General features: G+C 49.2%; 1 protein-coding gene across 1 annotated transcript in view; it reads left to right on the top strand.

Moving 5' to 3' along the window:
* The window catches only part of Znf407 (zinc finger protein 407), a 336,809-nt gene extending 328,161 nt beyond the window's left edge, over nucleotides 1-8,648 (top strand). The window contains exon 8 of the mRNA XM_051202035.1: nucleotides 6,270-8,648. Coding sequence (XP_051057992.1) covers nucleotides 6,270-7,579 — 1,310 coding nt within the window. The 3' untranslated portion in view covers nucleotides 7,580-8,648. The remainder of the gene's footprint in view (nucleotides 1-6,269) is intronic.
* The last annotated feature ends 6,639 nt before the right edge of the window (nucleotides 8,649-15,287 follow it).

Raw genomic sequence — 15,287 nt, forward strand, 5'->3', positions numbered from 1 at the left:
AGACCTTCATGCATGAAAATGATAATATATACCTAAGGGTCTGATATAATACAGAATTTCTTTAAAGGTAAAATATTGTCTTTTACTCTTTGTTACTCTTCAGTGCCCATGGAAATACCTGGACCCACAGAGACTATTCTTGGTAAAGTTAGAAACCCGAACAAGTATATATTTCCAACTTGAGATAAAATTTATTTCTTCATTTTTTCCCCCGGATTTCCTAGAATTCTTTTCAGGGGTCTTCCATAACATCTCTGTCACTACCAGCACACAGCGTAACACTGGTGGTTCTAAAGAAAGGGGGAGGGAAAACACGTGGTGCCTAAAGGCGCGTCCTGGTTCATCGTGTGCATCTGCATCCGTAGAGTTTCTCCTTTGACCTCATGCCTGAAGAGCGCCTCAATGGCTTCTCTTCGGCTAATCTTTTACAGGTTAATAATTTCTTTTGTCTCTCATGAAGCAGAGACCTTCATCAAACTGGGGGCATACTAGTGATTTCCACTGTGGTTCTTCAGGGTACACCTGTGTGGTTGTGTCTAGTGTAACTCCAAGAAGCCCTTCAATAGCTGCTAACCCTTTACCTCACTGAGGCTAACTCCAGGCTCAGAGGCAAACCTCTCTGTTGTGATGGTTACGTTTAACAAGTACATAAAATGCTAATAGTAATTCTTTATTTTGTGTCTCAAATATCCTCTTTCTGTTTTCTAAGTGGATTTTAATAACACTAGCCAGAATGTGTTTTTGTAACTCATGATATAATAGGCATGAGATACTGGCCAACCAGTATTCTCAAACAAACAAACAAACAAAGAAGGTATGCCTCGTTTATTGGTATACAAGGACAAGAGGTTTCTCCCACTGCCATCATCCTTATTATTCCAGACACTGCTCTTTTTTTAAGTCCCAGTCTAGTCCCACACAGGACTGGGCTGGGATTTTCTGACCAGAATTTGAGTGTGTCCATACATGTGATGTGAGAAACTGCAGGCAGGGAGCCCTCCTCCTGTGGACTGGACCAGGTTGCTGAGGAGGCTCTCACCCTGTATAGCAGGTTGGAAGCGGGCACCCTGCTCCGTGCCAGGGATTGTTGCTGTCTTTAAGATGAATAAATTACCGAGCAATTATCGACATTGACTTGACTGGCTAAACTATTGCTGACTGCTATTGTGAGAATAATGTATTCCCTGCTTTAAACTTCTAAAAGGTTATATTTCACTGAATTTTAATTTGTCATTTTTCCTGCTTTCACTTGAGAAACTTATAAGCTTTTGTGACATTAAAATATGGCTCTAATTTATTAGCATAATCTGTTAATATTGTTTCATTTTAATAGACATTAAGTATGATTTTTAACATTCTTTTTTAAATTACATTTTAAAATGGAAGTCAGGAAAAATTATACATGGCTTAAGAATCACAGTGTCATGTGTGCCCCAAATTTTTATATGAAAAGTATTATTTTTTGGATCACTTCATATTGAAGGTGCTTTAATTATGACAGTGAAACAGCCCAGCATTTTCAGGGTTTAGTGGCTTAACGAAAACATAGCCTCTAAACCACGGAATGTGCAGCACACCCCAGCACCACATAAACATTTAGTACTGTTCAGGAGACACTCCATGTGTGAAATAAATGCTGGTTCATAGCTGCAGAGCGGTTTACATAGGATATTAACACCGCTCTCGCAGGGTTAGGCATCTCACCCCACGGCACGTCTTTTTAATACCATCTTTATCTGCTACACGATGCATGAAATCTACTTTCAGTTTTAGAACCGCCAACAACCTTTGACCTCTTTAGAGCAGACACAGTGTGACCTTTCTATTGTCATCCAGCCTTCATTCTCCTGGAGATTCTATGAATTTTTATTACAAGTTTTTTTTTAAGCCAGGCTGAGGCTTCCACAAATGACTTGCCACAGATGAGATGAAGTTGTTGAAGTGGTGTTAGATAAGTTTTACAGCCAGCATGTGTGCTGAGAGGGGCCCAAGCCTGTGTCCTACAATGTCATAGCCCAGTAACTGCTGAGCCTACTATTGGATAAATACATCATTTTATGGAACATTGATTGTTCTATAAACCCAATGGAGTATTATGCTCTATGATCAAACCATTTAGATTGTGTGTAGAGCACAGAAAATGCCATATTCAGGATGGTACTAAAAGTGCCATTTGTGTATTTTATGGATGTCATTACAGGGGAAACTTCTCTCTGTAGGCCCTGTTTACTGCAAAATTTTTTAGTCTGTAATGACATTTTTCATTCACAACGTATGCCTTCAAGAGAGGGGGCCCTTGTTTTATTTCTTTCATTTGAGTTTACTGCACAAATTCTGTACATTTTAATTAAATGTAAGCTTAACAAAAGCATAAGGTATTTATTGTGTGTGTGTTGGGGGGGTGATGACAGTAACCAGAGAACTCACACACAAAGGAAGGGGTCAGGCACTCAGCCAGTTCCACCGCTGTGCTCTGGTCACTCTCTCCTAAGGGGAGGGAGGAGAGAAGCCCACCTCTAGTACCGACTCAGTGGCTCACTCTCCCACATGTTTAGACATGAGCAAAATCTCTGCTCATGGAAGCAAACTAGCAATAAAAGGGGTCTCCTAACCATGAACAGGGCTGCCTTTTAATCCCATCCCCAACTCCTGCACATGACCATGCTGCCATGTTGGAAACAGCTCCAAGGATTAAGTTCCGGCACTCTGATACTCTCATTCCCCCTGGAATCCAACGACGTCTTTTAAACACAAGTACAGCACGGATGCTGGCTGGTCTGGCACGCTTGGCCATCTAGGGTAAAATCTCAACAGCGCCATGTCCACCGTGCCTCTCCGTGAGGCCATTTGCACTGGAAGGTGTCTTAGTCCATAGTCACTAGAAAGAGCATGTGTGCCCAGGTCATTCTTGATCATGACCCATTTGGGATCCACAGCTATGGTAGAGGCTCACATTTGTTTAAGTGACACTTGAACTCCTACATCGCTCTACCTTAATTCATTACAGTTGAAATGGAAGGATCTTCAATGGGTGGATCTTTTTCAATCTGAATGAGGCTGTTACATTTTATAGGCGCTATCTTTCAAAGCAGTACTGACAGCACTCGAAGTTATTAAATTGCTGAATCAAAAGACGGACCTGCACTCACATTTATGAACTATGATGGACTAACCGGGGGCCGTGCTGCCAGAGGTTAAGATGTTGGTAGCATTAAGCTTCATCACAGACCCAACTGACAGCAGTATTTACCCACACCCCACACAGTTTACTTTAATGGTCTGGAAGTAGCTTAACCCGTTTCTGGATTCAAATGAGCTGAACAAGTAGTTCAGAATTGGTGATGACCTATGCTGCCAGCGAGTCAAAAGGATTTTTCTGCACCCAGGACGTTTTCCTTCGGTTGCCCCAGTGAGGGGTGGGATTGCTAAGGCTCAAGCAAGTGGCCTTTCTGCCTCCTAAGAGTAGGATGTCACTTACGTCCCCCAACTTGGTCTCTCCTGGCTTTTAATGTAATGGCGGTATTCCCTTTTGTAATTATTGGGGGCAGGGGAAGTTGAATGCATCATTCTCTTTATGTCATTTGCTGTTATTCCTCTGAATTACACCATGCATGCCCTCCCTTGAAATAAAAATGAACAAAAACAAACCAAAATCAGAATATAGGAAGGAAAGCAAAATACTACACCCTGAGCTGAAAAGTTAAAGCTTGGTTATGAGCTTGCATGAATAACAGAGGAGAGCCTGACAGATCCTGATGGTGGGGCTGGAGGGCCCAGTGGACAAGAGAGACTGATGAGGATCCAGGCCAACCCTCTCCCAGGCACAGATATACAGTCAAGTGTGTGGCGCTCCTGGGTGCTGGGTGTCTTCGGAAAGGGAGGACATGAAAGTAAGATGACGTGAGGGTGCACTCTTGTGTCCACAGACCGAGCACTGGTTTTGGCAAGGGAGAGCAGGTTCTTTTTCTGAAAAGAAGGAAGGCTGGGTAGCAACAGGAGCACAGCACAAGCTGGTTCCCGGGCACAGTCCCTCAGAGTGCTGTAGGGAGGGACTGCAGATCCCCAGGGCAAGGCCTGGGGACCACCCCAAGTCCCCTACTGCAACAGTCTGAGCTATATTCTCCTGGCAGGCACCCTGTGGTTTCCAGTGAGCTGAGGGAGGGGCTTCTGGGAGCGGGGCTTGTCTAGTAGTTGCCTGTCTTTTGTTGAACTAAGATTTTGTGACTTCCTTACCCTTCTAAGGCCCACAGCATGAAGAGTTTTCCAACAAAGACAAAAAAAAAGATAACATTTAGCAGCCAGTGGATACTTCCAAATGCAGGACCTCCATCCTGTAGTCCGGGAAATGGCCTGGGCGTATCTATCCTCTTGGCAGACAAGACCAGCAGCTTCTGCCCCAATCAACCCCAAATGCTGTGCTTACCCAGAGGCTCTATCTGAGGCCTTCACCCCGGATTAACTTGCTGTCTTTAAGGGATGCCAACAATAAATGCTGAGCTACTAGTCTTAATTCCCTCCCAGTCCCCCGTGGTAAGGAGAAAGCACATAGTTTTATAAAACAGATCATGCCATTGAGTGGGAGGAGCTTTGTCTCAAAAGCAGATGCTGTGGACACAGGGAATGTTGAACACAGATGTGAGTGGGTCATTTCCTGTTTGGAAGAGGAGGCGGTGACAGTGAACCCATTTACACTGATGGAGCCCTAGGAGAGGACAGGAGCTCTAGTTAGAATCATTCTGTCCTTAGGAAAGGGAGCCTGAGACTCCCAACACTTGCTGCCCTGCTGAGTTAGGGAGGGGCCCAGATGAGGTGCTGATGGTGTGCAGGTGTGCTCCCCACATCTGTGCTGCTGTTGGGAGATGGGCTCAACGGTTTCTCTCCTAAGCCAGCCTAGCCCTGTCAGGGCTCACACACCCTGACTGTGTGGGCAAGCCTGTGTCCCTCAGACCACGGGGTGAGCTTAAGATGGAGTGGCTGGGTGAGTGGTGGGACAGAATCCTGCTCTCCTGTCTCTGGCCTGTCCCCTCCTCCTCCACAAAGCAGGTCACCCCTCTGATCCTTTAGCGCACACAGATGCCATCGGTGGGGTGTGTGAGCCTCCCGGAGCCCCCACTCACGTCCCCCTGGGCCGCTCTCTGCCTTGCCCTCCAGGCGACCTCCTGCCTTCCAAGGCCCAGGTCCTGGTTCGTTAGCAGCCCCTTCGCCTCAGTTCGCCTCAGTATTGTCCCGAAGCCCGAGTGTGTTTCTGCGTCTCTTCAGCTTTGCCGGTCCCTTGCACACACAGTGTCTGGGCACTACAGAAGTGTCAGCAGACACAGCTTGACCACTGTCTTTTTTTCCCACACGGGGCACCTGAACTGGACAGGTGAAATGAGCTGCTCACTGCACCCCAGAGCCTGCCCTTCAGGACAGCCTGGGGAGACCTTCCTCCAGACGCCAGGTGCCCAGGGCTTTTGTTTATATTCCTGTGCCCTGGACTTGGCCGGCCTACACTGCCCAGCAGAGCCACACTGGGCTACCTCTCTTACTTTGGTTTAGTAAGTATTTGTTCCGGTAAACTCTTAAAGCTACATTTATTAGTGACATAGTTTTAATTTAATAGGTAAAGCCTTCGTTATCCTTACTGAATAAACAAATGCACTGGACTTGGTATGTGGACATTAAGGGAAGGTTTTCCTTTGGGTTCAAAGGTCCTGCTCCTGGCTCCCGGCTGGCCCTTCTTACTGCCCTCGCTGCTGGAGGTGAGAGGGAACCATGTGTGTAGTCATTTTCTCGGCCGTGACAGTGTCTGACAAGCAGCAACTTAAAAGAGAGGCAGTCCATCGTGGCAGGGCTTGCAGCAGCTGGGCACACTGCAGACACTGCAGCCGCAGTCAGGGAGCCTCAGCAGGTGCAGGTGCAGGTGCACAGTCCCCTCCCCCGTCCTTCAGTCCAGGCCTCTAAGCCCATGCATGGCGCCTGGAGATGCTGTCAAGGTGACAGTATTGGCCGTCACGCGGAAGGGCCGTGTCCATCCCACCCCGGCGCACACACCAACAGCACCGTAAAGGACCGGGTTTGCACAGGTGTCCCATGAGTGTGGGAGGAGGTGCATCTCCTAGCCGCCTGTAAAGGCAGACATGACTGAGCAACCTCGGTACTCCCAGTGGGGACTCCCTGGCCTCTGCAGAGAGGGCCACACATGCTTCGCTGGGGCTGCGCAGAAGAGCTGCCTAACCTGGACCCTGGCGTCCTCTTTCCAAACTCTAACTGCTCCCTGTCTCCCACAGGCATCGTGTCCAAGTCCTATGAGTGTCGCCTGAAAGGACAAGGAGCCACCTTTGTGGAGACAGACAGCCCCTTCACTGCAGCCACCCTGGCAGAGGAGTCGCCTGTCAAGGAGAAGTCTCTGAGAAGCAGCAAGAGGCAGGCTTCACCCCCTGAGGAGGTCCAGCAGGTCATCATCATCCAGGGCTACGATGGGGAGTTTGCCCTGGATGCCTCCGTGGAGGAGACAGCGGCAGCCACGCTGCAGACCCTGGCGATGGCTGGCCAGGTGGCCAGGGTGGTCCACATCACGGAACACGGGCAGGTCATTGCCACAAGTCAGAATGGGCCTCATGTGGGCAGCGTGGCCCCTGGGCCCATCCTCCCGGAGCAGCTGGGAGATGGAGCCACCCAGGTGGTTGTCATGGGGGGCTCTGTGGAAAGCCACAGTGCGGACGAGGCCCTTAGTCCAGGTGCTGCTGTGATACAGCAGGTTACCAAGCAGGAGATCTTAAGTCTCTCGGAGGCTGCAGCGCCTCCATCCGACACCTCCTCAGCCTTAGATGCCCTACTGTGTGCTGTCACCGAGCTGGGCGAGGTGGAGAACGGTGCAGGGCACGAGGAAAAGGCCAGGCCCAGCCACAAGGATGTGCTGATCCAGCTGCCCGGCCAGGAAGCAGCCCATGCCCAGGCCAGCACAGACGGTCAGGAGAGCCCAGCAGCCATGGGGGTATTGACGCAGGTTGTCCGGCCCTCAGCCATCATCACGTCTCAGGAGCGAGCCCAGGTGGCCTTCAAGAAAATGGTTCAGGGGGTCCTCCAGTTCGCGGTGTGTGACACAGCTGCCGCCAGCCAGCTGATGAAGGATGGTGTCACCCAGGTCATTGTGAATGAGGAGGGTGCTGTCCACATGGTGGCCGGAGAAGGCTCCCAGTTCATCATGCAGGACGACACCCACGGCCTGCGGGTGCCTGCCCAACACGTGGACCTGGTGGAGTCGGCAGGGGAGATCTCACAGATCATTGTAACAGAAGAGCTGGTGCAAGCCATGGTCCGTGAATCCAGCAGCAGCTTCCCGGAGGGTGCCACCCACTACATTGTGACAGAGCTGCCTCCCGGTGTGCAGGAGGACACGGGCGTTTACTCCCGCACTGTGATAGAGACGGCCAGCTCTCCAGAGATCCTGCAGGCGGGGGCTGCTCTCGGCGCTGAGGCTGTGGGCACAAGCAGCACAGAACAGCTGACCAGCATGGTCATCTACACGCAGGAGGGCTCCCCGGCAGCCACAGTGATCCAGAGCCAAAGAGAAAACACTGAGCTCCAAGAAGCATGAGGCAGGCCTCCATGCCGGGTACAGGGCAGTGTGCAAAGATCTCCGCAGGCCAGCGCAGCGGCAGATGAGCTTTGCTCGTAATGTTTACTTCAGAGGTGTGCTGAACAGGCCCTTCAGGCAGGGGTAGCAGCGGCCAGTGAGAAGGCACAGAGCCCAGCCTACACCTAGGTTGCTCAGCAACCTCAGAAGAGTGTGGGCAGGATGGACCCTGGGCTGTGCACAGAGGGTCACTGGGCCCTCTGCTCATGGCCCTTGCCCTCCAGGCACCGGTATACTGAGAAGCAATTGTCCCTGGTTTTTCTCCCATGCAAGCTCCCTGTTTAGTCATCAAAAGACAAAGATGGTGACCTCTGATGGGAAAAAGGAACTGTCTGTGGCCTCAGACCATCTGCGCCCGCTGCTGTCCTGTCCCTCCACGTCCGATTAAAATCGGAGCTACCGAGACTACATCTTGAAGCAGTGAACACATTTTTTTTTTTTATTGTTATTAAGTTTGAGATAATGGTGTTCCCAGACCAAAGGAAGCCTGTTAGTTCATTTATGTATAAATTTCCTCTCTGCGAATATTTTGGGTGTTTCCTTTGCCATGGCCACTCTGCACAAGAGAAATCTTTCATCTGTGGTTTGAGAAAAGTCTTGAAATTTTTATTGAGTTAAGATCCGCCTTGGTTAAGACAATTGACTCTCACCCTGAATTCGCTTCATACTGTAACGTCTGCACATGAAATGTCCACTGTGGGAAATCCCACTCATTGCGTTTTGTAACAAACACCTGTTTGTGCCCGCATCTTTTTTCCGGGGTTGACTCGTGCCTTTCTGAGGACGGGAAGGCTGACCCTGAACATTACAGTAGAAGCCCACCCCTTGCTCTGCCTCCCAGCACTGCCTGCCCGAGCCATGGTGGATTCGCTGCAAGTGCTGGGAGTACGTTTATGTTCTGGTAATTTTTCTTGATTCCAATCCTTTTTTTTTTTTTTTTTTTTTTTTCAAAATTGTAAAATACCCCTTTCCTCCGAGGCAAAATTGTTTTTGTTGTTTTCTTTGAAATAAAATTCTAGCATTAAACTAAGGTTGATGGCGTACTCTCAGTGGTCAGCCAGCCAAGACCGCACCTGCAATGGCCATGCCGGCCAGCCTGCCAAGGAGGTTCCTCCTCCCCCTGTGTTTTAACCACTGCGTCACATCCATAGCAGCCACCTCCTGCAGCCCAGTGCCATCACATAAACGGCAAATAGCCCAGACACCGTCCGTCATGGTTAGGGGCAGGAAGCCAGTCTCTGTGCTAGTACAAGAGCCATTTAAATCCCTTCCTAAGGCCCCAAGTGCGAGCACCACTAGGGGCAGCCTGGCCTCTTGCCTCCTGGTCTCTTTGCCTTGAGTTGTATCCATTCCAGAGGCAGCTCCCTACACCCAGCCACCCTCCAAGCAAAATAATAAGAAAGGGTAAAACCTGAGCTTTGACACTGACTCATAATTAGCTGGGTGTGACTACTCCTGCTCCCTAAAAATGGCAGGAGTACTCAACTCCTCTTAAGCAATGTCTTTGCCAAACAGTGACAGGATCAACTCCTGTTTGTTATCAGGATAGAGGTGACCTTTACAAAGTGATGGCCCTCGCCAGGCTCCTCGCACACGTTAAAAAAGGGGGATGGGGTGTTTCCAGTGCAGAGATTTCTTGATCACCTCTCCTGTTGGCGCAAGGCCCTGCAGTCCTGAGGCTCAATGCTAATTCCTGCCTTCGCAGAGCCCTGTATGGCTAACCTTTCCGCTACAGTCCAGGGCGTTGACACTGACATGCTGTAGTTTACTGTGTGTGATTTATTTAGGATAAATATGTCTCAGGTGGCATTTAATCCTTCATAAAACCAGTGTAGCCTGCAGTGTCAAAACCAGCAATCACGTTGTATGCACGATGAAAAGAGCAGGTCTTTGCATAAAAAAATAAATAAATAAAACTGTACAGAAGGTGTTCTTAGACTGAGAAAGATTGCACAGGCTTCTCCAAGCTACTGTATCCTGTAATTACCTATAGAGCTAGGTTAATGTTACCTCTCTTTTCTCTCTCATTACACAACTATTGGAATGTAAGGGAGTTTAAGAAGCACATACACAAATGTGTGCCTCAGAATAATGAGGCATGACAGGGTTTGTGAGCGGAGGACACTCATCGAGGCATGGATTGTCTATGAAGACAACGCAGTGAGCCCACAGCTTTCCGGAAGGTTTGTTGGGTTTTTTTGTTGTTTCTTGGTGGTGATGGGTTTTTTCCCCCCTTCGAGAAAACTGTGACAATCTTAAAGATGTAAGAGCCCAGCCAATGACATTTCTACATAGGAATTGTGACCCTGGGAGACCCTGTTTATATTAAGCCAAGGGAATGATCCAGCCCCCAAGGATTTCTGCACGCAGGGAAGACTGATTTCCTAGTTAGCATATAGAAATGGCGTAGATTTGACTTCTGTGATGAAAGTTGTTCAGTGCTGGTGGTTTGTTTGCAGGACCACAAAGTGAGATGGTCATTTCTAGACACAGAAATAACTGTTATACAAGGTCACTGTGAGAGGCCCCAGCCCTCCGGGACAGGAGAAGCAGTAGCTCCTGCTAAACACCCTTGCAACAGGGTGAAGCAGGCAGCCCTGATGCAGAGATCGGGCCGTTCACATACTGGTCTGAAGTGGAGGACAAGCATGTGGACGAAGCCTGGGCCCAGTAGCTTTGGGAATCCAGGACACATCCAGCAAGAGAAGAGGGACCTCTGTATCAAACTGAGCTCAGGGACGACGCTTGTGAGAGCTGGGCTGGGAGTGAGGATGGACTCGGGCTAAGCTGACCAAACAGCTTTGCCTCTTGGGGCCTGAGGTGTGTGGAGGTTGCAGAACCCAACTGGATTCCCAGGTCCACCAAGTACTGTTAGTAGGGATCCTGGCTAGTCAGCATCTTTCTTGCTGAGGGGTATGTTTAAAAGGAGGCTCTCAAATGACCGTGGATGCATCAGGTTAAAGTCCCTCAAGAAAGAAGCTTAGGAGACTCGGGGTGAGGCCTTAGTCCTTGTTAGCCTCCTCTACCTAGGACACAGCCAAGACTCCAGGCCCAGTAGCCCCACCCAGGACCCCTCTGTGAGGAGCCTGGTCCCACTCACCACTAGCATGGCACCTAGGAGAATCCCAGCCACACAAAGAGTGTCTCCCAGCTCTGTCACCCTTGTTCCCTGGAGTGGGGGGGGAGGGAGGGAGGGAGGGAGGGAGGAAGGAAGGAAGGAAGGAAGGAAGGAAGGAAGGAAGGCCTAAGCAGAGGATAAGGAGTCAACCTAAGAACTCTTGGCCTGGAGTGGTCCTAGGAAAGGGAGGGCCCATTCCCTTGGCACCAGAGAGCAGTGCCTGTCTCTGCCCTTGCTGTGTAGTAGCCCGCAGTGTAAGAAGGTACAAGCTAACCTGAGCAGCCTTCTGTTCCATCATGTTGGAGAATACAGTTCGGTTTTCCACTCCTCTAGGGTGATATCATTTTCCATGGAGGAAAAAGTTAGCTGGGGTGGCAGTTATGTGTTTCGGAAGCACCTTCTAATCAGGGATGGGTGATTCATGATTAGCTTCAGCGGGCGATCCATCTGACGTGGAAGGGAAAAATTAGCAGCTGTCACTGCTTGATGAGTTAATTTCCTGATGGGCCTGACACTGAAAAGCCATTTGGAGACATGGCTGTGGCTGATGAGAAAACCTGGTACTGCTTTTATAACTGAAGATAAAGACAGGGCAGGCAAGCTGCCCGGGAAGGCCTGTCAATCTACCAGGGAGTGTTTGTGTCTGTGCTGGGGCTCAGCTCAGGCCCACAGTGTTGGCCATACTCTGAGAGGGAGGCCAAGCCCCTACTGGCTGTGGAAGCTCCAGGGGACCAAAGGGCAGCTCTATCCTGCCCTACTTCTATTCTGGAAGGCTGCTTCCAACCCAGCAGAGGAGCAGGCTTTGCCTTCGTGTCTTAAGTGGGAACAACCTCTTGTCTTAAGTGGGAACAACCTCTACCTCTGTTACTCTACCTCTGGCTTCTGGGCTTCCCTAGGGAAGAGTAGTTGGCAAAAGATTGGCATATGGAACCCAGGGGTCAGGACCAGGTGCCTATTCATCAACTGGAAAACAAGGGCAGGCTGGTAAACTCCTGTGTCTCTTGGCTCCTTTGTTTATAAAATCAATGAAATAGGGTGTCTTAGAGTTCTCCTGCCTGACAAGGGAGCTTGAGACAATGATCTGCTTCTTCCCAAAGCTGAGCCCTTGCCCAGGCCAGGTTTCTGGCTGTTCTTCCTGCATTTGGGCCAAGCTGTGCAAGCTGAGAAACTTCCTCAGAGCTGGCATTGGAGGGCCAGAGTCTGAAACACTGGAATGTAGTCACAAAGACCATTCCCAGACTTAAATAAATCAATCCTCCATATCTCCAGCAAAGAACAATTTCTTCTGCCATGGCATGCATTTGCAATGCCTTTTAAATAAATTCTCTTTAAATGACCTAACTTTTACATGACTTTCACCATCATCAAAAGAGGAGTTACCTCCAGGATAAACATGAGCATCTAGGCCCTCCTCTAGGGTCTGGACCAAATTCTCTGGTTTTTTTCTACTTCTCACATTACTCTTCAAATAACTTGTTACAGGGGAGAATTAAAACCAACACAAAGGGAAGTTTTACCTTTCATTTCCAGGATTCCAGGCTAGTAAAGGACCTGCTGGAAAGCTGTTCTGGGTGACACGTGGTCAGCCGGTGGCCTTGTGCCTGCAGAGCAGCAAGGACATCTTCGTGTGTAGTTACCTTGTTCTCTGAAGCCTCAGCAGTGTCCACGGCAACTGGCCACAGTCTGCGGGGAGATGCAGCTCCTGACTTGTCCCACATAGCTTCAGGAGGCGGAAGATGCTTAGATGCCAGTTGCAACATGAAACCCATTGGAACATACTGTTTTCCAAACCCACAGCTAGGAGCTGAGCCCTTGTTAGATTCACACTTCTTGGACAAGCTACAGTTTCTCAGCCATGAAAATGTCCAGGGCATGGGACATACCTACATAACAGTGTGGTTAGCAAGCTGAACCCAACCTGGGGTTCTTTCTGCATGAGCTGGCATTCCTATGTCAAGTGCAAGGTCCCACACGACTATGCCCCCCCCCATACCTCCTTGTACTTCACAGAGCCCAAGTGCTCTTCCCAATCTTTCCAAGGATGGCATCTAAGTCAGAGCCTCTGTACTTGCTTCACCCTTGGTGACTCGCCAGGGTTCACACTAGATATTCTCGGGGAACCATCTAGAGGGAGTAAAGGTGTTAGGACATATGAATCCTCTGATTGCCCTCCCTTTCTGATCTTGTTAGTCCCCTCCTTTTCTGTTTCTGCAGTCTCTGTTTCCTCAACACAGCTCTTTAGAAGGAAGTAAATTAAATGCATCCTGAACCTACAGTCTTTCGATCAAACCAGTTTGATCACATTCTAATCACATTCCAGAACATTTCTTGATGAAGAGTCCCCAGGACTAAACCTCATGACAAAGGTCACATCAGGTTCACAGGTTTGTTACACATAGTGAGGTGACTTTTCTGGCTTTTTATAGGTATAACCTTTGCTCATAATCATCATAGTGTTAAAGAAAGTATCAAAACTTATTCCCACGGCACCGGGCTGTTCCTGTTAAACATTTTACTTGCTTCTGTACTGATTCTTTTCTGCTCTAAGGTGTTGGGCCAGTGTTATTTATTCCACTCGATGTTCATTCTTGACATATTATGACAAGAAACGGTGTTTGAGGTCATCTGGAATAATTGTGGCATTTTCTGGAGAAAGATCTTTGACACTTGGCAAGAAGTCCAGAGACAAAGCAAGCAAACAAGGACATGCCCCTGGACTACAAGCCTTGCTTTTAGCCCAGTGGCATCTCAGTACAGTCCGGGGAGAAAGCTGGAGTTGGAAAATGCTCCAAGGGGAGCACCCTGTCAATTCTGAAATGTACACTTTAAATTTCCCAATATACTTAAAAACCAGACCCATGCATAGTTCTGGACCCATCCATCGTCTTTGGAACAATTCTTGGGAGGAAGAGGTGAGGGGCATACCCCAAAATAAATGTGCCAAAAACTATGACCCTCGCCCTGAAGTCAGGGGGGCTGTGCCTTGGGCAGGGTTTGCATTCCCTACTTAAGAGCAAGCAAGAAGACTGGAGCTCGCGGTCCTATGGTGCCTCACACACAGTGGGGCAGGATGAGGGGCTTCTGATTACCAGGGACTCGAGTGGCCCCCACGGGACTGTGCTGAATGGTCCTGTGGGTTTGGAGAGAAAGCACCGCATGCCCATAGGTCTCACCTGCCTGTGTCCTACACAGATGTTAGGGCATGAGTCTGGAACTACTCCAGAAGACTTCTGCAGACTTGGATGGCAAGTGTGCTGATGTGATCCTGAGTTGAGAAGCAAACCTCAGCCAGAACTCAGATCACGCCTGATGAACCCATGCGTGAGATTCCATGAGCCGAAACTGTGTCCCAACACTCAGTCTTTTGAGAATTTAGGACTAGATATGTTCTCTGTCAGATTGGGCAGCTATTCATGAATTGTTCAAAGAATCACCACACACATAATGTAGGCTGCGCATGGCTCCATTGGCGACGTGCCCCCAAAGAAGTTGGAATTCAAATTGGGAGGTCTTGCATGGCTTCTCTGAAAATAGCTGGTAACGGGCTGCTCAGAGCTGCAAGGATCCAGCAAGGTTGTTTAAGTCATCAGTCTGAAGATGGCCTGCGTCCTGTGAGCTACCCTGACTTGTCACTGCAGGTCCTGTCAGTGGTGACAAGTGTCTTCCCATGGCCTGTGAGGGAATGCCAAGCTCAGACTGCATGACACAGCACCGAGACCAGTAGGCTCTGCTGCAGGACCCACACGCACGATTGCTGCCTCTGGGTGCTACTTTCCTCCCTACAGATCCCAGAACCTCCTCGTTATTATTCTTCCCTTTCTGCTTGCCCTCAGTGCCCTTTGGTTGCACATTCCTGTGCTCTCTGTTGGGGGTTTCTGAAGTGGGGAGGGCTGTTAGGAGTTGTTTTTCTGCCAGCCCGCCTGGTCCCAGTACGGCGCCAGCCCCAAATAACACACTGAGACGCTGTATTAGATATACAGCTATCGGCCAGTTTCTTATTGGCTAGCTCTGTCTAATTATTAACCCACTTCTATTAATCTAAGTTTCCACGAGGTCTCATCTTACTGGAGAGAGGCTCTGGCGTTCTTCTCTCTCAGTCCACCATCTTGAATCCCCTCCCTACTACTTCCGGAATCCTCCTTGTCTCCTAGTCCCGCCTATCTTGCTTTCCTATTGGCCAATGGTGCTTTATTCATTAACCAATAAGAGAAACATACTTACAGAATGACACCTCCCATCAGAGGACAGTACAGGATGCCTGACTGTGTAGATGTGGATGGAGAGAGGCCAAGGTGTGCAGACCCAGCAATCTAATGCAGGACCAGTGTCTGCTCTTCACAATGACCTCGCCTAAGACTCCCCTTCTTACTGGCTTGGAAATAGTTTTCTATTTCCTATCCATCCTCTGCAGCTCCCCCTACTTGAAACTGTATACTACCATTGCATTGTGGTAGTGGGGGACTGCACTTGTCCATCTTCCCAAGAATATGGTTTGTTTTCGGGCTGCATGGGTGTACTATGCCATACTATCGAATACGCTGGACTGTCAAG

This window comes from Phodopus roborovskii, unplaced genomic scaffold (assembly GCF_943737965.1).
Source record: "Phodopus roborovskii unplaced genomic scaffold, PHOROB, whole genome shotgun sequence".
In the NCBI taxonomy this organism is placed as follows: domain Eukaryota; kingdom Metazoa; phylum Chordata; class Mammalia; order Rodentia; family Cricetidae; genus Phodopus; species Phodopus roborovskii.